Source organism: Balaenoptera acutorostrata, chromosome 10, assembly GCF_949987535.1.
Source record: "Balaenoptera acutorostrata chromosome 10, mBalAcu1.1, whole genome shotgun sequence".
NCBI lineage: Eukaryota > Metazoa > Chordata > Mammalia > Artiodactyla > Balaenopteridae > Balaenoptera > Balaenoptera acutorostrata.
The window spans coordinates 82,470,245-82,496,099 of NC_080073.1; the positions used below are offsets into that span (position 1 = coordinate 82,470,245).

Genomic DNA, 25,855 nt, shown 5'->3' on the forward strand with positions numbered 1-25,855 from the left:
ATATTTAAAATAAAAACCAGACTGCCCGTTAGCATCCATTTGAACTTCAAGGGTTTTTATATTGTGAGCAACTTTAGTTTGGAAAACTGGATTGTTAGGTGGGGAACAGACTAGATAATGGTCTACAGAATTGTCCTCTGTGTGTTAACTAGTTATATGAAGTCTAACACTTAACACTTTTTAAACACTTTCACTTGTGTCGTTAGTTATATTGCGGAGGTAAATCATCCTATAAGGATTGGCCCTGAACCACTTTGAAAAAAGAAATTGCTTCGAGGTCCTCGATTTAAATTCACATAAATGCCCCAAGCCGAGGGTGCTCAAACTTTAGTTGGAGGCATCAGAATCACCCAGAGAGCTTGTGAAAACAGATTGCTGGGCCCTCTCCCCAGATTTTTGGTGCTGATGCTACTGGTCAGGGAAACCACACTGCCCTAAGCAACACAGTTTTAATTAATAAAGCAGTATTCCTTTCACACATCGTGGATCTTTCTCTGAGTTTAAATTCCCCAGCGCAGATCAATTTTCTCTCACTATCTTTGTTTTTGAATTCTAAGAACCGAAAACATTGTTTTTTCCAAGAAGAATCTATGCAAAAGGCCTGAATCCCTCTTTCTTCTTGCTTCTGTTGAAGAAACCTACAAGATACAGGACAAACTTCCTTAGACTTCCTGTCTCAAATGGGAAAGGGTCATCTGGCCGCTTGGCAAACGTATAACATTTATCTGCCTTCATGTTTACCTATATAACACCCAAACCATATGGCAAATGAAAACTGAACGTCATTGTCAATGAAAAGATAGGGAGACAGGAGACAGCCTAACAAATCATATACTACTCCCAGAAAAAGTGATTTTTAAAGTATTTAAAATGATCAGTTTTAGTCAAATTCAGTTGTCCAAGCAACTGGCAAATGGACTGTCTTGATCTACCTTTAACAAGGGTCCACTGGGCTAGTAAGTGGCTTAGGTCAGTAGTCCTAGCCTCGGGAAAATTATAAGTAAGTATTACATAATATGATGAGCTAATACAACCCTGTAAAGAAGCCTAGTGGATACAGTGGATACTGACCTAAAATTGAAAATTAGTAGCTATGAAACATAACAGCGTTTTAATAAAATAGGTGCTCAATTTATTGTTAAAAATACGAATTATTATTTCATTAAACTTTTTTATTTACTAGCATAATAGAAATCATCTGTGCTAACTGACTAAGCATTCAACAAGTTTAATGAAATAGACTCATTCTGAAAATATTTCAATACCCCATTCCTCATTTGCAAAACTGATCTTTTGTATTCATGAGTCACATATAACATTTTCTTCTATTATAAATCTGTACATCTAATCTTTCTCTCCTGATTTAAATTTCAAAATACAATTTAAAAGAGGTCATTGGAAGGAAAATCATCCTTAAAAGACCTAAGCCCTAGTCTCTTAAAAACTGAAAACTAGTAAATTTTTAGTCCCCGTTAAACAAGAATGTACTTTTTATAGGTAGCTGATTTAGGATGCAAATGAAAACACACCCATCGGAAGGGTGGATTCTAATATTAAAAGACAGCAGTTGGGGCTTCCTTATTGTAGCTCACCATTCTGCACCCCTCCCATCTTTTTTTTTTTTTTTTTTTTTGCCTCTATTTTCTGAAGAAAAATGTACTGCATTACTAAGATCTAAATAAATAGAATAAAAGAAAATAATGGATAAGAGATTTAAACTCTTGTGAACTCGTGGAACCACGAGTAGGATCTTTGAAACCTGATGACTATTAGTACCCCACACCTAGTAGAAACTTTAGAAACTCCATAAATGTTTGCTGAATGAAGGTAAGAAGCCCCAAGACTAGGTTTACACAAAGCAGAGAGCATGCAAAATTCAGTATTTAAAACAATGTAAAGTGTGGGAAAGTAATACTCCGCCTGACAAACAAGAGTACCTTCTGCGGAAATGAAATCAGGTGTTTGGGCTGTAAGAAGCGGAGTCCGGACAGCAAGTGAGGGCTGGCGCTCTACGCGGAACGGCGGACTTCAAATCCCAGTGCGCCGCGGGAGCCGTCTCCGCAGGACTCGAGGTTCGGAGCCGTAGAGCCGCAACGTCCTCCCGCGTTGCATGGTGGGATCTGTAGTGACATGGGGGTTGCGGGGGCTGTTTTCTCTCCTCCCGCTGCTTTCCTGAGCGCCTCTTTCTCAGCCTCCAGGACCGTGTCTTTAAAAAGTTTAGTCGTTATAACAGCCTGTGACGATAGTGGAATTTAATTGTCTCCCTGCAATCCCGGAGTGGGACTCTAACCACAGTCGCCGAGGATCGTGTAGTGACCGTCCCGAGCACCCAATTCGATGCCTTCGGGCCGCTTGCCTTAGGGTCTCAACTCTATAAATTTGAGTTAACTCCTGTTCAAGTTTGCGTAAGTTCACTGAGCCGAATACTAGGCTGAGTTTGGCCTTCGGCACCCCGGGCTGACCTCATCCGGGCTGTCCCTCGCGCACACAGCAAGCGAATGCCCCTCGCCCTCCACAGGGAAGTGCGCGGGCTGCGGAGCAGGGCGGCCCACGCGGGCGGCGGCGGGTCAGCACTGCGCATGCTCGCTGCGCCGGCGCAGGTTTCCGCGGCAGGGGGCATCTGCGCTGCGGCGTCCGTGGTCTCCAGCAGGGTCGACGCTCCGGTGCGCGCACAGTCCTCGGCTTCGGCGGGCCCCAGGCGTCCCTGCGCTCAGCGAGTCCCCGGCCGCCGCCCCAGCGCGCCGCGATCTGGCCCTCTGCCCTGCGAAGATGGCTGCCGTACGCCGGGCCCGCAGTTACTGCCGCTGCCTGGTCCGCTTCTCCGACCGAGAACTCTACTAAGTCCCGCTGCACCAGACTGCAGGAGTAGACACCGGACTCCCGGGGCACCTCCTCGTGGGGGCGGTGCCGAGGGGGCGCCGAGAGCCCCTCGGCCGCAGCCGGCCGGCCCGCCGGCATGGTAAAGCGCCGAGGAGCTCGGGCGGGCGGCGGGCGGGACGGCCCGGGCCTGCGGGGAGCACCCGGGGAGGTGGAGAGGGGAAACGTGCGAGGGTTGGGGGCTGCACGGCTACCACCATCCTGGGGCCCTGGCCTGAGGGTGGCGGACAGTGCTAGGCCTGCCCGCTCCCCGGGGTTCCTTCCTGCCGAGCCCCCCAGCTGGGTCTCCAGGTGAGCAGAGCGGGTTTGCTGGACGGCCGAGAAAAATGCCTCTCGGCCTGCTGAGGGCATTGAACCAATCTCGTCCCTTTAATAAAAGCGAGCGTAGATTGAGGTGAGCCGTCGCAGCATCTGAAATCGGGAGGGAGCCTTGGCAAGTGGAGACACTTGTTGATCGCCGCCCCCCCCCCAACAAAAGTCTGCCCACGGAGCCGCCGTTCTGACCCCTTAAGGAGTCCTGGGTTTAGGAGGCACCTGCCCCAGGACGCGGCAGTTCCTGGGGCAGGGTTTTGGCTGGCGGTCCTGGCGGCTTGGGGTTGGAGGGATTTTGTCTCATTACACGGCAGTGAGGGCCCAAGCAGCGTCAGTGCGGTCCAAATGGAGGAACTAAGCAAAGCTCCAGAAATTGACAAAGCAGATTCCATGGGGCTAGTGCGTGCTGGCATATGTAGTCTCTGACCCATGCTGCTTTGCTTTGGCTTCAAATAAATTGTCCATCCGAGAAACTAATCTCTGGCTAAAGTTGAGTGATTCAAGAGTGAAATGATAACAAACTCATTAGCTTATAGTAGACACCCAAGTGTTTATTGAATACACGAATGGTTGAATGAACTTATTTTATGAAGTCAATTTGGTGAATAGAAAAACACTAATTGACTATGCTTTTAAACTTTCAGAAATAGTTCTCTGACCAGGATTAAGCACTTAACTTTCTGTATTTCGTTAGTCCCATGTGTAAAACAGTAAAAGGATGAACACAGGAGCTACTATAGTGAAAGGTGATGTTAGGTCAAACTCAGTTATGAAAAACAAAGTGAAAATTTCTGGATGACAGCCGAAGACCTACTTATTTCAAGTGGTATTTGAGTTGAAGAGCATAGTAAAACCCCAAATTTGATGGTTCTTGTTATTGTCATCATACTGTCAAAATCAAAGTCTTAGTGGATGAGAGCTCTATAAACACAGCTCAGGGGAGAAGAAAGATGCTGTCTGTATTATAGGCTTCCTGTCTCCTTACCTCATCCTTGAGATACGCATTATATATCCTCATGGCATTTTATTTGTTAATTCATTTTTTTGAGCACTTATTATCAGCCTGGCATAGTGCCAGACCTCAGATCTTGATGCCAATGCACTAATTCTAGCGAAAGAGATGAAATCTCAATACAAGTCTTAAGTGCTGTGATACCAGCACAAGTGTAATGGGAAAACAAAAGAGGCAAGTGAAAGGATCAGAATTTGTTTCCTACTGGGATAATCCCTGAGCTGAATCTTGAAGGATGAGTAGCAGTAGCCAAGTGAGGAGGAAGAGGATGCAGGCATTCCAGATGCAGAGAGCAAGCAGCGTGTGCAAAAGCGCGGGGCTGGAGAGAGCAGGGGGAGCTCTTGAAGTCAGTTTGGTGGGGCTGCTGGGCTAGAGGTAGAGCCTGAATTACTGAGATACCCCAGGGACCAAGGTCCCCTTCCATTAGCTGTCCTTAGAGTTTATAGTAATAAAGCAGACCCTTATTTGAGAAGAGAGAGAAATACACTTCTTAGATCTGTAAATTCAAACCCTTTTATTGTGTAGTTTCCCATTACTGATGATCTGAGTAGGAAAAGCTCTCAGCTTAAAGAGACTTAAAAAAATGTATTTGACAGTGCGTTACTGCTCACATTTTACAGTTTTCTGGAAAATTATCCGAGGCTCAGCCTTTCTCATTTATTTCTTCACTGATTTAGCCTTTCCAGGGTGCCAAGCACTTCACCATGTACTAACTAGTTCTGCGTCTTACAGGCACCTCTGTTGTAAGTCTGGTTGCCAGAGATAAGATAGGGAGCCAGAGTTGTTTGTGTTGTGCTATGAAGTAGTGCAAGGATATCTGGTTGCGGTGCTCAAAGATAGGTGTTAATACAGACATTTTAGTCCTGGGAACAAATTACAACCCAAATTGGCAATTGTAAAACTTACCGTGTTTGGAATGAGTGAAATTAAATAGGTTTTATTATTTTTATTTCTAACTAACCTTCAAAGTCACTTCCCTGATTGCCACATTTCTTTATAGGACTGAACACTTGAAGTGTTGAGCAAGTCTTATTTGCTAATAGGTGTGTTAGGTAATAGACCGCACCTAGGCAACATGTCGTTTTCACTGGAACATAGGATCCAGTTTTATTTAGCAAACATTTATGGAGAATAAAAGGATAAAATGGAAGGAAACTGACCTGAGGCTTCTATTAAGTCCCAAGCCGTGCACAGTAGTTCCAGCCCAGCTTTATTCCACTTTAAGTCAATCCAATATATGAAAATCTGGATTTATAAAAAAAAATAAAATGGAAGGAGCTTCTTTACAAAAACCTTCACTCTTACATGTCTTTGATTTGAATGAGCTTTTCTAGTACATATAAAATATTATTAGACTAAAGTCATTCGCACATTAATAACATTCCAGTTTGTGTAAAGAAAGGACAACCATATATGGACTATATATGGTCTTAAGAGATCCATGAAACAAAAACTATTTGAACTCTGTACCACCAACTGTTATTTTCTGAAGCAAAGTTGTTCTTACCACCTACCAAAACATTTTAAGCTGGAGCCTAATGAAGCTGTTTATTCTACAGTATTAAAAAATAAAAGTATCAGATTTTTCTGACTGGAATCATTTAACTTACCTGCGAAGAAGATATTTAGAGAGAGGCAGCTCTGTGTTTCACTGGGCAGGTAGCTGAATAGGAGATGTAGGTTACCGAGGGAAACCCTGTATGCTTATTCCTGAGCATTGTTTGCTTTCCCCCACTCAGGCAGAAGCTGAGGAAGATTGTCATCCCGACGACGCTGTCAGGGCAGGAGATGATGATGAAAACGAACGCCCTGCTGAGACAGATTTGCAGGCATGTTTCTTCATTTGTGTATTTCTTATTCTGTTGCTTTCCATACATAAGCAGGAGTTGGTCATAATTATGAAGATTCATAGGTTCTTATTTGCATTGAATGTAGCTGTATGTTCATACCGGGTTTTGGAATACTTCAGTTATACCTATGTTGTAGATTTCTTTTTCTCTGAAAAGGAATATCAGTAATTGCTGCTGTGTAATTCAATATGTGGGTTTAAAGTGTTCAAACCAAGGCATAAGCATGACTAAAACCCATCACCTTAAAGAAGAATATTGACAGATTTGACCACCTAAAAGTTTAAAACCTCTATATAGCAAAAGACCTCCTAAATCAATAGAAATAATTAACTGGAAAAACTATTTACCGTCTAGGGGAAGAGGATTAATATCTCTGATATAGATGTAACATCCTTATAAAAGTAGTAAGAACATAGGATAGAATGATAGGAATGGACAACTAATGGAAAAAATTAATATAAATATTTATGAAACATTAGAAGAGATAATCAGCCTCACTAATAATTTTTTTTAAATACAAATTAAATCAGCAAAGAATTAAAAAAAAAAAAAATCAGATTAGCGAATAAAGCCTATTTCTGTCCAGGCTCTGAGAACACTCACGCAGTATACATGAAAGCATAAGTTGCTACAGCTTTTTTGGAGGGAAGATTAGCAATATGGATCAAAATGAAAAACACACATTCCCTTTGAACCAGCAATCCTACTTCTAGGAAATTAATCCTAAGGAAATAATAGGGGAAGTGAGTAAATATACACATACAAAAATGTTTATTGTAGCATTGTTTATATGGAAAAATGGAGTACAACCTAAATATCCAACACTTGTGTTAAGTAATGATGCATCCATACAGTGAAATATCTGCAGCCGTTTTAATCTTTATAATACTTGTGCCTTTGGAGTGCACCATCTAGTAGACATTAAAAGTGCTGCTAAGACTTCCCTGGCGGTCCAGTGGTTATTAAGACTCTGCGCTTCCAATGCAGGGGGCTCGGGTTCGATCCCTGGTTGGGGAGCTAAGATCCCACATGTTTAAGTCAGAGGTATATGTGTTACATTCGAAATAGGAAGGTGAGAGTCAAAGCAGTGTGAAGAATGTAGAGAAAAATTATTAAAAGCTTTCATGTTTTAAATCTGTACTTTTTAAAAAAAAAGCCAGCACTAATATATACAATCCAATTACCAATGGCCTTCTTTTGGGGGAAGGGCATCCCAGGTTGGGTTCCCAGAAAGCAGACTCCGAGGTGGATGTAAGAGGTTTATTAAGCAGTGCTCTTGGGGTCAGCACCTGTGCCAGGGAGGCAGGGAGCGAAGCCGGAGTGGGTTGGGGGAGCTGGACTGCTTTGCAGTCTCAGTGGACCAGCTCAGTTAATCCTGCGGAAGTTCTGAGGACTTCCTCAGAGCGGGGGAAGAATGACCTTTCAGAGCAGGGTCTTTGATCACTCTTGTTGATCAGTGGTTGGGTGGGGAGCACCTGGGAAGGGGTGTGGTCTCCCTGAGGCCCTGCCGCAGGGCGAGGGCTGAGGGCTGTTCTTCTGTGGCACTCCCAGCAGTTCCTAATGGGGGGGTCTGGGCAGCACAGCAGAGCCCACCACAGAGGGGGTTTCACTTTTTCTATGTTTAGATTCTTTTTAATGATATGTATTAGAAAAAATAATTTCTTTTAAAAAAGAGAAAGGTTGGGCTTCCCTGGTGGCGCAGTGGTTGAGAATCTGCCTGCTAATGCAGGGGACACGGGTTCGAGCCCTGGTCTGGGAGGATCCCATATGCCGCGGAGCAACTGGGCCCATGAGCCACAATTGCTGAGCCTGCGCGTCTGGAGCCTGTGCTCCGCAGCGGGAGAGGCCGCGACAGTGAGAGGCCCGCGCACCGCGATGAGGAGTGGCCCCCGCTTGCCGCAACTAGAGAAAGCCCTCGCACGGAAACGAAGACCCAACACAGCCATAAATAAATATATATAAACCCAAAGTTAAAAAAAAAAAAAAAGAGAAAGGTTATTAAAAGAAAGACTTGGGGCTCGCATACAGAATTTTGAGGTGATGTATTCCAAGGGAAGAAATGTTTGAAAGCATCTAAGTTCAGTCCCTAAGTGATGGCTTATATTTTCGATTCCAATTAAAATTTGATTTTCTCATACCATTAGATTTCTCCTGTATAGAGAATCTTATTTTAGGCAGAATTTCACGATTTCTTCAAAGTCTTTTTTTTTTTTTTTTTATAAATTTATTTATTTTTATTTTTATTTTTTTTTGGCTGCGTTGGGTCTTCGTTGCTGCATGCGGGCTTTCTCTAGTTGCGGCAAGCAGGGGCTACTCTTCGTTGCAGTGCGCGGGCTTCTCATTGCGGTGGCCTCTCTTTGTTGCAGAGCACGGGCTCTAGGCACACGGGCTTCAGTAGTTGCAGCACGTGGGCTTCAGTAGTTGTGGCTCGCAGGCTCTAGAGCGCAGGCTCAGTAGTTGTGGCACACAGGCTTAGTTGCTCCACGGCATGTGGGATCTTCCCGGACCAGGGCTCGAACCTGTGTTCCCTGCATTGGCAGGCAGATTCTTAACCACTGTGCCACCAGGGAAGTCCCTCTTCAAAGTCTTAAGCAAAAAATTATCTTGGAAGATAACAGGTATTTAATGGTAGTATTCAGTAATTTAATAATTTGAAGACAGTGTTTTCTCATCTTAGCATATGTATATGTGTGGACACCGGTGTTGGACCTATTGACAGATTGTTCCAGAGCTGAGCTCCTCTTCCTTGGTGGGTCCTGAAACATTCTTCTCCCCTCAGGCACAACTCCAGAGGTTCCGAGCTCAGTGGATGTTTGAACTTGCCCCAGGTGGAGGCTCGAGCAATTTAGAATCTCGACCTTGGAGAGCAACGAGAGGCTCTTCACTGAGAGCAGCGGACACCAGAGGAAAGCAGGAGCTGGCAAAAGAAGAAAAGTTAAGTGTTATGGGCGTTGTACCTGGAAAGATGGTGACAAGTGTGCCAGGGTATCCATCCCTCACCACTTTTTGTAGGTCTTTGGATGATACATTACTCCTTCTTTCCTACAGGTATACAGTCTTGCCGGAACTCTTTGGTAATATACACCCCTGAGATTCACCTGGTCTAAAAGATAGATGCCTCTGAATCTGTTAACAGAAGCCCGAAAGGGGAAAAAATTGGTTCAAATGTTAACACCTTCCCAAAGGTCATAATGCAATATTTTGTTATATTTTGAGTTGAACAGATTTATAGTGATGCAGTAATTACTTCCTTATCCTGGAAAATTTTGAATGCTTTCTAATGGTTCACCTCTTTCCTAGTGCTTGTTCACACAAAGTACACACAACCCACCATTTCAGTTTTCACAACATTTGTCCCTCGGTGTCCGTGGATGCTCACCTTCCTTGTATGAAATGGTGCAGCATTTGCGTATAACCACGCACATCCTCCAGTATACTTTAAATCATCTCTAGATTAGTTATAATACCTAGTACAGTGTAAATGCTCTGTAAATAGTTGTAAGTACAGTGTAAATGCTGAGTAAATAGTTACCAGTGCACAGCAAATTCAAGTCTTGCTTTTCAGAACTTTGTGGAATTCTTTTCAAAACTTTGTGGAATTCTTTTCAAATATTTTTGATCTGCAGTTGGTTGAATCCGAGGATGCAGAGAGCAGGGATGTGGAGAGCTGACTGTATCCTGTTACTCCACAGGGGTTGTCATCTTCATACCATCAGACCCAAGTTTTTCTTTCCAAAAATTTGCCGTTTAATAATCGACGTTACCATGATAACTAAAAACTTCCATATTTGTTTTGTTTCATTTTAATTTTGAAATAATCACAGATTCATAGCACAGGGGAGTCCTGTGCACCCTTCCCGTCCTCCCTTGACGGTGACATCTTCCGTAGCTGGACTTCTAGGAAGTAGACCTTGGTACAGTCCACAGAGCTTATTCAGGTTCCCAAGCACTTCACTGTGTGTATGTGTATAAATAGTTCTCTGCAATTAGCCGTGTAGCTTCATGTCACCACCACCACAATCAAGATACAGAGCTGTTTTGTCACCACAAGGCTCCGTCTTGCTACCTTGATAGTTATACGCTCTCTTCCCCACCTCCTCCCCAGCCATTCCTAACTACTGGCAACCCCTACTCTGGCCTCCATTTCTATAATTTTGATGTTCAAAAAGTGTTGTTTAATTCCTTTGAGGTCCATCCCAGTTGTTGTGTGTTGTCAGTAGTTTGTTGCTTTTTACCGCTCAGTGTCGTGTTGCATGGTGTTCACGTACCCCACTTTGTTTGACCACTCACCTGTCGAGGGACATTTGGGTTTTTTCCAGTTTGGGGCTATTATTACTAGAACTGCTATGAATATTCACATGCAGGTTTTTGCATGAACATGAGTTTTCATCCCTCTGGCCTAAGAGTGCAATTGCTAAGTTGTACGGTAAGTGCATGTTTGATTAAAAGAAACTGCAAACTGTTTTCCAGAGCGTCTGCACCATTTTATGTTCCCTCCAGCAGTGTATGAGTGATCCAGTGTGTCCACATCCCCGTCACCATTTAGAGTTGTCATGACTTTTAAATTTTAGCCATTCTGATAGGTGTGTAGTGATACCTCCTTGTGATTTTAATTTGTATCTCCCTAATGGCTAATGATGTTGAATATCTTTCCATGTGCTCTTTCCCATCTTTATACGCCCCTCCGTGAAATACCTGTTTGTCTTCTCTGATTGGATTGCTCATGTTTTTACTGTTGGGTTTTGAGAGTTCTTTATGTATTCCAAATACAAGTCTTTGGTGAATATGTGGCTTGTAAATTCTTTCACTTTGTAGCTTGTCTTTTCATCCTCTTAACAGGGAATTTCACAGAGCAAAAGTTTTAGTTTTGATGAGGTTTAATTTATCAGTTTTTCCTTTTATAGATAGTGCTTTTGGTGTCAAGTATAAGAACTCCTCGCCCAAGTCTCCCAGATTTTCTTTCTTTTTTTTTCTAAAAGTTTTTAAAGTTTCACTTTTAAGTCCTTGATCCATTTTCGAGTCACTTTTTATGTAAGCTGTGAAGTTGAGGTTGACATTCATTGTTTTGCCTGTGGATGTCTAACTGTTGTAGCACCATTTGTTGAAAAGACTGTCCTTCTACCACCCACACTCATTTTTAGTACAGATTTTCAGAAATTGTTTTTCACTGTTTATTTTTATAGGCTCGAGAACTCTTCCTAAAAGCAGTAGAAGAAGAACAAAATGGAGCTCTCTATGAAGGTAAAAACTCAGGTCCCAGGATCATCTTGTCTTGACAGTTTTGAATAAGAACTCTTTGCTATTCACCAATTTTTTTAAAAATAGAGTATATTTATACAGAACATCAGTCTCTATATTTGAAATTGATTTTTAAAAAATAAAAATTGTATTTTTATATAACCTGTCTCTTTCCAAAAAATATTGCTGAGAAATATCATCATATTGGTAGGATTAGTAAAATAACCTTTTTCTACATTTAGGGTTTAGTATTTATTCTTCATTATTAAAGTCTTAAAAATACTGTTGCTTCTTGAAAAATAGCGGGATATGCTATTGAAAAAATAGGATATGCTCCTTTTATAGGTGAACGTTATTTCAGAGGAGGAGACTATAAAGGATAGATGGAGGAACATGTACATGCTTTCTAAATTCTAATGTACATTTTAGAGAAGGAATACTCTTCAGCCTTAATTGTCTCTTTTATTAGGCCAGTAGAAATGTGTAAGTAAACCAAGTGGTGGGGCTGTTTACCAGATTAGGTTTGTAATTAGCCTTTCATTTCCTGATAGAAAAGCTGTTATTTGGGGCATGGAAAAAAATGCTAGCACTTGAGTGGTTTGAAAATGCCCCCCAAATAACATTTTCAAAATTACTGCATTTATTTGCAAGTTTCTTCTAGGGGTTTTTTCACTCTGGGATATGAAAAGGGCCCAAATGGTGATATCCCGCCACGGTCTTTATTAGCCTGTGAGATTCCTGTCTCCACATAGTTTACAGTCACTCACCCAGAGTAGCAGAACATGGCAGAGTGGACTGAACTGAACGGACTTCATCTGTGGGGAAGGAACTAGTCGGCTTCTGCAGCCCCAGGTTCTGTGCTGTGTCTCTGTGGGAGAGACTGCTCAGTGTTCTAGCTCTAAACCACCTGGCCAGCAGATTTATTTAAAAACAGGTTTTAAGAGGCAGCTGGACTAAAGGAAGTTGGATTTGAAGAATAAATTCCAAAAAACCCTTCTCCTTATTCTACTCAGGAGGAAACATTTGATTTTCCTCAACTCGGCATCCTAGAAAGAAGTTTGCTTAAAGGTGTTTTTGTTGGGGCTGCAGCAGTGGCATTTTCAAAGCACAGAGAATGACAGCCACATATAAGATCATTTCTGACAATATGTGAGAGGCAGAGGGAAAAGATGGGCTAAAAGATAAGAGTAAAATGCAACATCTTAAGTTTCTATAACGTGAGAGCTTTAGAAAAAGATTATTTCTGACTAGTAGGGTTTGGAAATAAGTTTGCTCACTGCTACTGTTGCATGTAGAAAAAGGGAATTCGGCTGTTTATAAAGAAAGTTACCAAATTAAACCACAGTTAGGGTAATCAAAGGAAATGACAAAAATGTTTGGTCATAGCTAATTTAGCTTTATTTTTTTCTTTTAGCCATCAAGTTTTATCGTAGGGCTATGCAACTTGTACCTGATATAGAGTTCAAGATTACTTATACCCGGTCTCCAGATGGTGATGGCGTTGGAAACAGCTAGTGCGTACATAATTTGATAGACAGTAATATATAGAGTTTGTTAAAGTTAAGCGTCTTTGCCCTGTTGACTCTTAACATGATAATGATAAGAAGACGGTGCTAATTCTGTTGTTATATAGTCTTTAGTATAAAGACTTGTTTATAAAGTTGTAGAAATTTTTTAATTAGGGAAATTTTAAGAGTAAAGTATAGAAATGCATATTTTAAACAGGTGTAACAAAAATTAGGTGATGAAAGAGGTTTTCTTTTTTTTAATAAAAGCGATGATTACTGAAAGTAAATTAAAGGACACATTTCAACCTTCTGAAACCTATAAAGTCAAAACTATTAAAACGTGATCAGGACAAGCCTGAAAAATGTTAATGGTTGAAATTGGGTACGTAGTGTTTTATTACACTAGTCTTTCTCCTTTTGTATCCGTTTGAAACGATACATCTTTTAAAAGGCTTTTTATTAGGAAAATGCTGGACTCTAACGAGACTTTGTTGTAGATAGAATACTGTTAAGACTGTAACATTTGTTTAAAAACACAGGGGCCGGACATAAGCGCTCCTAAGAGAAACCGTGTTTCATCGTAGCACAGATGCCATTGGCATCACGGGCGTGGAGTAGCATTGACTGCTTATATGGACAGAGATCAGGAGAACATATTTTTAAGCCAATACTTTTGAAGCTGTGTGTAAAACAGTTATAAAATTGTATCGGCTTAACCCCTCTCTCTCCCAAAGCGAAGGGAGTCTGTCCCCACAAGAGGATGTCAGGTTTAAAATGAGCGGTACATAGAAAAATAGAATTTTGGTGATGAGATATTATATTACTTCTGCCATGAAACAATTAAGAGGTTACCTTTATCGATAACAACGTTGATTGCCAGTGCTGTTTAACTGCTTATAGTATTAACACTTAAGCTTTGGCTAAGCCATATTAAAAAAATCCTGATGAAGTCAGCATCTATTGTCTGTTTGGGGCTGATAATATTGTTCACTAAACTAGATTTAATAACGTGAGGTAGTTCATACTCAAAAGGACTCATTTGGGCTTTTTCTAAACCTTCTTTAAATTTGGGTAGAGTCCTTTAGACCCAGCTCTTAGCCAGTTGTATAAATAGACGCCAAATGCTGTTAAGAAAGGTTGTATTAAAACATTAAAGAAACATTTCTTTCTCTCCCGTCCTGTTAGACAAACCCAGATGCTATGAAAGTTCTTTAAGGGTACAGTTTATTTTCTTATCAGACTTAACAGGCCCTAAAAGCCTCTGCTGTTTTTTTTTGCCTTCTGTAAAAAGCTGGTAGCACAGCCCTGCAGTCCGTCTAGCCTCAGCCGCATGTGCCCTTTGTTGTCTTATAATAAGCCCATCCTGGTTTTCTAACTTCATCCTCATCCAACCTTTTTGTAAGTCTGATCATTTTTAAGGTTACTGTTAGCGAAAATGGAAAGCTATATATTTTTCTAGAACTCTATGTATTTGTTTATACTGATAAATTATTTGTGGACCCTGCTTTTTAAAATTACATATTTTCCTCTCTAAAGGTAGGGTGATAAGGCACATACGTTAGAAAACCCTTGGTAAGTAAGCACCTCAGATAACATTTGTATATTTTATATTTATCCAGTTACAATGGATTATGGTCACTTAAAAGGATATATTTACGTAAGATTTTAAAAAATCATTTGAAAGTATCTTTTTACTAATTCATGAAATCTCTATTTACCATAAAACTAATTAATTAAATCTCACCACCTGTATCCAAAAATTCTAATTCTTTCTCTGTGGGAATTAAAATTGCTGAAGCTTTTTTCTTCAAAAAGTTGGTATGGTACTCCTTTGCAAGGCAGGGTAACCATTTATCATATAAAAAAAAAAAGAAGTAGTAAGAAGTTTGCTTTTAGATGACTTTTTCTAAAGCAGATTTTGAAAGTACTATGGAAAATCATTTTCTAAGCGGTGGCACTGCGTTCACTCACCTCCCTTCTTTTCTCAGCATCGAAGATACTGATGATGACAGCAAGATGGCAGACCTCCTGTCCTGCTTCCAGCAGCAGCTCACGTTTCCGGAGTCTGTGCTCAAACTGTGTCAGCCCGAACTTGAGAGCAGTCAGACTCACATATCAGGTGTGACTTCATGGTCGTTATAACTCAGTGAGAACTACTTTTCCTTAGATTTACGTTTTCCAAACTTACAAGGTCAGATAGCTTGTCAGACAGTTGCTCTAGTTCGAAGTATGGTGGGAGATCTGATTGTAATTAATTTGTGCATACTGATAAGCTCTTCAAGATCCGAAGTACAGTGGAGTTTGTAGCACAGTCGTTAAAGGGTGCCGTTCTTTTTCCAGTGATGCTCTGCGAGGGTGCATGTGTGAGTTGGGGCGGCCCTCAGAGAACTGGGGGAACGCTGGCATCATCAGGCACTTCAGCCGAGTTGGGCGGTAGTCCTGAGATGGATGGGCTGAATGTTTACAAATTGATGGGTTTTTTTTCTTTTCATATGTTAAATGTTGTTTAATTAGCTATGGGACTTCCCAGAGGAGGACAATTGAAAATTTCCAAGGAGATGGAAATAATTTTTTAATGTTAACAAGTGCATACGCACACATACATACTAGACTATTTTTCTAACATATCTATTTTTGTGTATCTTGATGATGAAATGATCTTCCAAGGGAAAGGGGTACTTCATAAAAATACCTTCGGATCTGTTCAGTACTGAAAAAACAAAGATATTTTGTGTCTTGATGTTAGGAACCATTATTACTTCTGGGTAGTTAAATATACTTGTGCTGTAGCTCTGAGCAGTACTGAAGGTGCGGTTTATAAAATTTAAGGAATACATAAAGATATCTGCATGGAGAACGTGACAGCAGAGTGATGTATAGGAAGGAGAATCACTGAGAGGATAGTTTCCTTTGCAGCGCTGCCGATGGAGGTCCTGATGTACATCTTCCGATGGGTGGTGTCGAGCGACCTGGACCTCAGATCGTTAGAGCAGTTGTCACAGGTGTGCAGAGGATTCTATATCTGTGCCAGGTACTGACTGTTTTTTTTTTTTAAGCAACTCTGGCAGTGGTGAAAAACATATCAACAAAGTGAAAAGACAACCAATGGACTGGGAAAAAATATTTGCAAACCATATATCTGATAGGAGGTTGATATCCAAAATGTATAAAGAACTCATACAACTCAATTGCAAAAAACCCCAAATCTAATTAAAAAATGGGCAAAGGACCTGAATAGATGTTTTCCCAAAGAAGATATACAAATGGCCAACAGGTACATGAAAAGTTGCTCAGCATCATTAGTCATTAGGGAAATGCAAATCAAAACCACAGTGAGATATTAGCTCTTGCCTGTTTGAATGGCCATCATCAAAAAGACAAGGTAAATGTGGATGTAGAGAAAAGGGAACCCTTTCGCACTGTTGGTGGGATTATGAATTGGTATAGCTACTATGGAAAACAATATGGAGGTTCTTCAAAAAATTAAAAATAGATCTACCATATGATCCAGCAGTTCCACTTCTGAATATATATCCAAAGGAAACAAAAACACTAACTCTGAAACATATCTGCACCCCATGTTCATAGAAGCATTATTTACAATAGCCAAGACATGGAAGCAACCTAAGTGTCTGTGGATAGATGAATGGATAAAGAACATGTGGTATATATAAACAATGGAATATTATTGAGCCATGAAAAATGCAGAAATCCTACCATTTGTGACAACATGGATGGACTCTAAAGCCATTATGTTAGGTGAAATAAGAGAAAGACAAATGCTGTATGATCTTACTTACATGTGGCGTCTACATAGAAAAGGAGAATAGACTTGTGGTTACCAGAGGTGGGGGAGGGAGGAAGGTGGTCAAAAGGTACAAATAAGTACTAGGGATGTAATGTACAACATGATGACTATGGTTACCATCGCCATACGATAGAGAGTTGTTAAGAGAGTAGACCCTAGGAGTTCTCATCGCAGGAGACCTTTTCTTTTTATTGTATCTGTATGAGATGATGGATGTTCACTAAACCTATTGTGGTTTATTTCACAATAGATGTAAATTAGACCATTGTGCTGTACACCTTACATTTTTACAGTGATGTGTGTCAAATATTTTTCAGTAAAATTGGGAAAAGAGTTATACTTTTAAAATCTGGTTATGTGAAGAATAATCATAGTTTAGTATAACTTTATTTAGGACAGGTAATCCTTTATGAATGTCTTATATAAAAATAAATACTTTATCCTTAGCATCTAGAACTTTTTTATAACTTTATGTAGTTCTTAAAATTCAGATGCATTGTTTTTAAATAACCTGATTTCATTTGGAATCTTGTGTTTTGGGTAAAACATTTGAATTACTTTAAAGCCTTTGGGGTTTTTTTGGTGATTCTGTGTGCATTCCTGTTTAACAAGTACCTATCAAGCACCTAGTGGATTGACCCAACCTTTTGAAATTGGGGTCTCTAGCACTGTTATTCCATTAACTTTTCTTTTAATTACACATGAGAAAACAAAAAGGGAATTAAGAAAATAAATTTTCAGGGGTAGGATAAAACTTGGTTATAAAAGTATTCGTTAAAAGAAAAAAACTTAAATATGTTGCAATGTAAATTTGGGGGGTTTATCTCTTTTTGCAATAATCCCATGACAAAGTCTTGTTAGGGTTAGGGTTGGTGCTCTCTTCAAAGCTGATCTCCAGTCTGACCGTTTCACTGTTTCTCCGAGTACCATTCTGGCTGAGCCACCATTAGGCCTGGTCTGGATTATGGCATTGGCATCCTGTGTGGTCTCTGGGCTTCCGCTCTTACACACCGGGAGCACATTCTCCGTAGACCACCAGAGTCATCTTTTAAAAGCATCAGCCATGCTCAGAACCCTCCAGTGGCCTCCACTTCACTCAAAGGGCCACTCCCGCCTGTAGACCACTGCGTCACCTGCCCGTGACCGCCTCTCCACGCACGTAGTCTGCACTTCACCCAGTCACTTTGCTGCAGCCACGTGATCCTGCTTGCTCCTTGTTGAACACGCTGGCCACACTCCAGCCCTTGGGCCTTGCATGCTGTGGCTTCTGCCAGGATACCCTTCCTCATCACCGTAGACACCTGCCCAGAAAAAAAATAGTCTCTGTTTCCCCACCACCATCGTCCTTGTCCTTTTACTCTGCTTTGTTTCTTTTCGTACTGAGCACACTACCTGAAACTTTTCTCTCGTTTTCTTCTTTTTTGTTTGCTTTCCCTGTAAAAGAGCAGGACCTTTGCCCTGTCCATCAGTCTGTCCCCAGTGCCCAGGACAGTGCCTGGCCGGCACTCAACCAATATTGCCGAATAGAAGATGGCTGGTGGCAGGAATGCTTCTCGTGTCTGAGTGCGGATAGGGACTCACCTGTTATATGTATTGATGTTGTGCTTTTATTACCTAGAGACCCTGAAATATGGCGTTTGGCCTGCTTGAAAGTTTGGGGCAGAAGCTGTATTAAACTTGTTGCATATACATCCTGGAGAGAGATGTTTTTAGAAAGGCCGCGTGTTCGGTTTGATGGTAAGTTGAACTCTTTAGAGCAATGGTGACCTGTTGTGCTGATTTTGAGAAATACACAGTCTTTATTTTCTATAACAGAGCTGAGTACTATAAGTATATTTAAAGGAAACCACAATAAAAACAAAGCTGGAAACATGTTACATGGTTGTAAAAGTTTTTTTTTAATGTTCTTTTTAAAAAACCTGTTTCTTTTTATAGGAGTGTATATCAGTAAAACCACATATATTCGTCAAGGGGAACAGTCTCTTGATGGTTTCTATAGAGCCTGGCACCAAGTGGAATATTACAGGTACAACTGTAGTAAACTGAGTGAGTGAAAAATTCTCTCTCTCCAAGTATTGGTTTGTTAGTTATTGGGCATCTGTTCTTTGTGGCTTTTGCGTTTATCCACAAAATGGCCCTCGGTATTTTCATCCAGTGTTATAACAGGAACTGCACTCAAAGAACCAGTAGGTTAAGATAAATCAGTTAATTCCTCCTGGCCTTTAACCTAAGAATTACTATAAAGTAATTTTAGAGCTCCTCCTTGTCTTCTGCCTTGTCAGATAGCTTGTGCTGTTATTCAGGCTTGTTGTTCACCAGATATTAGTGTCACTGAGAAACGAGGAGGTTATGGTAACTGCTCTGTAATAGCATTGAGCCTCACTTTTGTTTGACATTAGTTAGTGCTTTAGGGAAAAACACACAGATGCTTTGGTTCTCTTCTGTTGGCCTCACAGGTCATGTTTGTGTCAGTGATGTTTTGCCAGTTCTTTGGTCCATGGTATTTCCATTTTGGTTCCACAGCTATGAATAAATAGGTTTCGGTACCAGTAAATATTAGGATGTGTTTTATATTTGCATGTGGCGTTTTGGTGTTTTGCTTGTTCCACAGGTACATAAGGTTCTTCCCAGATGGCCACGTGATGATGCTGACCACCCCTGAGGAGCCCCAGTCCATTGTTCCGCGTTTAAGAACCAGGAATACCAGGTAGTGTCTTTCTGTAGTTTTCTATCCTGTCCACATTTTAGGTGGTAACTTGCAGATGATGTAACATAATACTGGATTAAAGAAGCAGTCTTCTGGGGCACTTGTGAAAAATACCAATCTCGGGAATTCCCTGGCAGTCCATTGGTTAGGACTTGGCAGTTTCACTGCTGAGGGCCCAGGTTCAATCCCTGGTTGGGGAACTAGGATCCCACAAGCTGTGTGCAGCATGGCTAAAAGGAAAAAAAAAAAAAAAAAAAAACTGATCCCTGGGCCTCTCCCCAGTGATGTCCCTCAGTAGGTCTGGGGCCTTGGAAACTAGGTTTACTCACATCCTAGCTGATTGTCCTCAGGCAAGTTGAATAAACACTTCTAACTAACCCATTACTTTCTCGATTACTGAAATAAATACACATTACTGATGAATAGATTTAAAGTGTTGGTTTTTTTTAATTTTTAGAACTGATGCAATTCTACTGGGTCATTATCGCTTGTCACAAGATATAGACAATCAGACGAAAGTATTTGCTGTGATAACTAAGAAAAAAGAAGAAGTAAGTATGCAAGGTGGAATTGGCAGTTTTCTTTTAATTTCCTTACCCTGCTCATTCAAGCATTCTTGATTAGAAATGTTAAAAAATACTGTTTCATAATTTATACAAAATGGGTGTTGACTTACAGCATATCTCTGAGGAGAGCTGGAGGGTTTCTATAATATGGTTATTTTTTATTGGATCAACTTATTTGTTCTTCTCCAAGTTTCCTTTTCTGGTCCAGGTTTTTTATGCATGAAAACATAAAGCCAAAGTAACTATTAGTTATTCTTATGAAATAACTAGTACAGTTATATATGACTATGTTTTTTGCTTTTCTCATTTTGAATCCTAGGAGATTTTCTTCCTAAACGGACTCATAGAGATAATTCTTTCACAAGGATATTTTTAGAATTTCAGTTTGTACTGGAAATAAGCTGAAGTGAGATAATTTCCTTCTTCCTTTTCTTGCAAAAGGAAAAAAAAAAAAATGCCGAGCAAATATGATGGCTGAATTATTACATTCCAGAGTATTTTAAATTCTCTTAACAGATTAAGGGGCTAATTTTTTCCACAACTTTTCTCCATGTGCCTTTTTTCAGTCCTGGTTGAAAACGCTAATGTGTACTCAAGAAGTCAGTTGTGAGGTAGTTAGAATAAATACTTGCCTGGTGCTTTTATAATTAATATAGTTCTTGAATGAAGTTTCTCTTGTGTTAAACACCCCCCATCCCTCCCACCCCCAGCACCATGTATGGGAGTAGTTAGGGCGGGTTTCATCTGTGAGTCCTGTGGCCCTTGGCTGTGACTTCCCCGGCTCCCTCTGGCTCCCAGAACCGGGGGCAACAGTCTGAGGGGCGGAGTTGCTTGCTATCACTGTGACCTTGGCCGTGAGTTTCCTGAGGCCAGAGCTGGGGAGTCGTGAGGCCCTAGTTGTTTAGATTTTATCTAATAAGAGAGTTTAGGGACTCCCATGCTGACGACCAGTTTTCTCTGCAGAATATGACTCAGTGAAGCCGTGCGTAGTGGCGACATTCTTGTGTTTTTAGCAGTATTTACAGAAGTGTGATTCCAGTGAACCTTGTCACATCTATTTCTCCGTTGACTATTTTACTGTTAATGCAAAGGATCAGTTATACTCAGTGCTTTTTCTGCAGCCTTCACCAGTTTTTCAGTTTCCCTCTTTAAAAATTCCCAAGTGTTTTCGAGTAGAAGGAAATACTAGGCTTAGAGATGGGAGACAGGAGCTTTAGTTCGCATCTCTGACACTGGCCCTGGGCTGCCCGCCCTGGGTCCTCATCCTGTCGGCCATCACACGGCAACAATGCAGTCGCACGTCACACCTGGGGTTGTTGTGACGACTGACTGAGATGGTGATGACGGAGGGAAGAGTATTCTGCGTTTAGGGTCCTTCGCGTATTTCCAGGCACTCACACACATTCTCAGTTGATAACCAAAAGAGCTGTTTACTCTGTGCAGATAGTATGTACCTTAACATGTTTCTGAGGTATTTACGTATAGATGTAGCACCATCCGTCTCTCTGTCTCTGTGTCAGTGAAGTGAGGCCTCACTGTTGCTCATGCACCTCTTCTTTTACAGAAACCACTTGACTATAAATACAGATATTTTCGCCGTGTCCCTGTACAAGAAGCCGATCAGAATTTTCACGTGGGGCTTCAGCTGTGTTCCAGTGGCCACCAGAGGTTCAACAAACTCATCTGGATACATCATTCTTGTCATATTACTTACAAGTAGGCGAATGCAGTAAAAATCCCAAGGTTACAGACTAGATGTGTCCTTCCTGTTCAGCCGAGGGACTCAGATAGGGTTTGATTCCTCAGAGTTAACGTTCGATTACAAAGCAAAACCACAGCATAATAATCCCGCAAACCAAGGAAACGGCCAACTGGAAAAAAACTAAAAGTGGACCAGGAAGTGGAGCATTCAGAGCTCCTGCCCATTGCCCATGGTAATGCGAATGGGCACCTACCCTGTGGGGTTGAGAGCAGCTTCCGTGTGTGGATGGTGCCTGGTCACTAAGCTGTCCGTGCGTGACTTCATTCATTGGCTTACTCAAGGCAGTTGTAAAGCACCAGACCTTTTTTCTTCTCCCATGTTTCAGTCTTATCATTTTTCACCTTATTTCCATTTGGTTTATCCCCAGGGATTATACCCAGATTTAAAATAAGTTGTAGTTAGGAAAGTAAGTCTGCTGAAAAGATCTCATGTGTTCCAAAGCCAAATCTATTAGTGGTTCCTATGTAAAGCTCTTTGTCCTATGAGTTAGGATTTACTTGTATGAAATAATTAATGAACAGATGAGAATGTGTGAGAAAGGAACAGTGCAGAAATAAGTAAAGTTAAAAAAAAGGAATTAGGAAAGTGAAATGTCAGTTCGTGTGGATACAGATGTTAGCTGTTGTTAGGTTTGAAAGAACACCGGTGTGTGCCCGAGGGTCTCCATGCCAGTCGAAATCAGAATTCTGAGAGGCAGGTTGTGAGGTCAGCTTCCATTAGCCTCCTTCACAACCTCGACCACGTTGTTGAAAACTTCCTCTTGTCACATTTCCATCTTATGAATAACTCTTCCCACTCATCTGGGAGGTCCTGACAGCTGAGAAAGAGCATTTTTCTCTCTTCTCATCCTTACCTACTGGTCCTACTGTCTTCTTTTTGCTTCTCTGAGTAATTTGTAAAGTGGAATCTTTTCTTTTTTTCTTTTCAAAGAAAGAAACCAAACCCAGAAGTAGGACCAAGCAAATGAAAAGCATCACATCTTAAGAGAAAAAAGTGATGTCATTTGTAACTGCTAATGATCACGTTGACTTCCTTATAATAATATCTATAAAGTCACTTGAATTTTGTTTTTGTTTATTTCTCCTTTTTTGTTTATTTCTCCTTTTTTGTTTTTAGGAGAAAATTAAAAGCTGTGGTAATATAACTCGTCACCTGCTTCCCCTCCAACCTGAAATTATGCTGTTGATCATGCAAATATGAACTCATTAAATTCTCTTCTAGGATTATAATTCTTTCTAAAATACATTTTAACAAGAGCTTTACAAAGTCTATAGCCTTTGACTTAGAAATTCTGCTCTTAGGGATCTGTTTTGTTTTGTTCATGTTCAAAAATATCACAGCATCATTTTTAATTGCCAAATATTGAAACAGCCTACATCTTCAACAAAAGGAGAATTAAGTAAATGAGGTATAAGCAGACAGTGAAATATTACGCAGCCACAAAAATGGCTTCTGAAGAGTATTTAATGACGTGAGGAAATGCTTATGTCATAATGTTTAAAAAAGCAGGATGACAAGTAGAGTGTGATCTCAGCAGTAAAGTTTGACAGCAAGGTTGAAGTGCCTGGAAGAAATGCTTCATGAGGCCGTATCTGGGTGATGGGATGATGAGTGATCTTTCTTTACATTTTTCTAAATTTTTCAAATTTTCTGTAATACACTATATTATTTAGAATTGACTGAGATGAATTAAATTTTAAAAAGGCTAAAGCCTAAAATAAGCTCCTCCCCCCGCCCCAAATAGGCAAGGATTTCAAATGAGTTGATATCTCCTGGTAACGAGTGATTCTGTGCTTTCTCTCCAGATCAACTGGAGAGACTGCGGTCACAGCTTTCGAGATCGACAAGATGTACACACCCCTGCTGTTTGCCAGGGTGAGGAGCTACACTGCCTTCTCTGAGAGGCCCCTGTAGCCCTCACGTCCGCCCCTGCCGCGATGCATGAATAAAAGTATATAGAGAAACAGAGCACCTAAGTTATAAATGTACATATATTATATATATATGGAATTGGAACTTATTTTACATTGTTGGAGTTCTTTCAAGAAGAGTATAAATTGATTATTTTTTTTATGTAAAGAGAGTTGATTCTTGGGGAGTTTGTTTTGGAATTATTATAAGTTACAGTACATTTATGTTGTGAAAAACCACATGAGATTTAAATCATGCCCTTTTTCAAGCAGATTTCTGAGCAGATTCTGTCACCTAGGTGGTCTTCTGACTGATCAGCCCAGTATTTAAGTGCATCAGGGGAGCACCCCACGGGATCAGCATTTATTTCACGCGTGACATAGTGTCTTTCACTAAAGGCTCAAAATGTGAACACCTGTTCTGGATTTGTTTGAAACTTTGACCAATAAAGATCATAAATAAATGTTTCTTTCAAGAAAATGTATTTGGACAGCCTTTTTAAAATGTCAGAATGATAAACAATCCTAAGGTAGCCAGTGAAGGCTTACGAATGAATGAGCGCCTCTTTCGTCTTGGTCTTCATACACAGCCACAGACTATAGTGTCTGTACTCTGACCCCACCCAGGTCCCCTACAGATACGTGACATTAGGTGAGAAAGGGTGACTCCCTCGGGACCAGAACTCTTCAACAAGCTCGGCCAATTGTCTTTGTTCCTAAAAGAGCAGGAGCGGATCATATAAGCCCAGGCCTAACTCTCTCCAGAGCTAAAGTTGGGAGAGAGCCAGCCACCAAGTGAACTGAATGTTACTGCCCTGGCAACAACGCTGTGAGTAATTGCAGAGTTTGCATCTGGCATATCTCTACCAGGTTCAGGTTTGGTTTTGGTGGTTCAAATACAGCTAGAGTCGAGTACCCGTGTACTTTCAGTAGTCAACAGCTGCAGCCAGGATTGCTTTCAAGTTCATAGTGACTTTAAAAGATGCTTCGGGGGGCTTCCCTGGTGGCGCAGTGGTTGAGAATCTGCCTGTTAATGCAGGGGACACGGGTTCGAGCCCTGGTCTGGGAAGATCCCACATGCCACGGAGCAGCTGGGCCCCGTGAGCCACAACTACTGAGCCTGCGCGTCTGGAGCCTGTGCCCCGCAACGGGAGGGGCCGCGATAGTGACCCGCGCACCGCGATGAAGAGCGGTCCCCGCACCGCGATGAAGAGTGGCCCCCGCTTGCCGCAACTAGAGAAAGCCCTCGCACGAACCGAAGACCCAACACAGCCAAAAATAAATAATAAATAAATAAATAAAGTAGCTATAAAAAAATTAAAAAAAAAAAAGATGCTTCGGGGACTCAGCTGGTGGCGCAGTGGTTAAGAATCCGCCTGCCAATGCGGGGGACACGGGTTCGATCCCTGGTCCGGGGAGATCCCACATGCTGCGCAGCAACTAAGCCCGTGTGCCACAACTACTGCAGCCCATGCGCCTAGAGCCAGTGCTCCGCAACAAGAGAAGCCACCGCGGTGAGAAGCACGCACACTGCAAGGAAGAGTAGCCCCCGCTCACCGCAACTAGAGAAAGCCCGTGCGCGGCAACGAAGACCCGACGCAGCCAAGAAAAAGATGCTCCGTAAGTTCCCACAATTCAATGTGGGGCAGGCCTTTTAAAAAGCTAATATATGTTATGTTAAAGATGAAAACCGGACTTCCTTGGCGGTCCAGTGGTTAAGACTTCACGCTTGCAATGCAGGGGGTGCAGGTTCAAACCCTGGTGAGGGAACTAAGATCCTACGTGATGCGTGGTGCAGCCAAAAAAGATGAAAACCACCCATCCGGTGTGCGTTTAGGAACAAAAGTTCCATTTAGGTTGCCTTTTTGCAGCAATCTGAGACATGAGAAGTGTGGGCACGTCACAGGAAAGTGTAAGCCGGTGGATGCCGTGTGCCATGCTCAGCCTCGCCGGGGTGGGAGAGCCAAGACCGGAGCTAATTAACTCCCACTTAATCTTAGGCTCAGCGCCTCTGTGACACATTCCTTGGTTCCACCAGCAAGTGTCCCTTTTCTGCGTTTCCAAAATACCCCACATTCCCTCTATCCCAGCAGGTATCACACTATTCTAATTTTTGTACATGTCAGTGTCCCTTGATAAAACTCTGGGTTCTTTTAGGACAGGGGCTCTTTCTCTTAAATTCCTGATGCCAAAGCACCTCTGTGCTGTGAACATTAACCCCTAGGAAGCAGCAGACATGCCACGGGGCTTTCAACACTACTTTTTTATTTTTTATTTTTTTTATTTTTTAAATTAGAGTATAGTT

The 25,855-nt window shown here is 41.4% G+C and overlaps 1 protein-coding gene across 1 annotated transcript; it reads left to right on the top strand.

Annotated features, from left to right (window-relative positions):
- The first annotated feature begins 2,483 nt into the window (after positions 1–2,483).
- FBXO9 (F-box protein 9) lies at positions 2,484–24,035 on the top strand. Its single transcript, XM_057555170.1, is given in 14 exon segments — positions 2,484–2,871; positions 2,874–2,959; positions 5,941–6,030; positions 8,831–8,984; positions 11,233–11,292; positions 12,704–12,803; positions 14,786–14,916; positions 15,714–15,828; positions 18,224–18,342; positions 18,541–18,631; positions 19,217–19,312; positions 19,770–19,863; positions 21,443–21,594; positions 23,446–24,035. Coding segments are annotated over 14 exon segments (1,770 nt in total). The 5' UTR covers positions 2,484–2,498; the 3' UTR covers positions 23,555–24,035.
- The last annotated feature ends 1,820 nt before the right edge of the window (positions 24,036–25,855 follow it).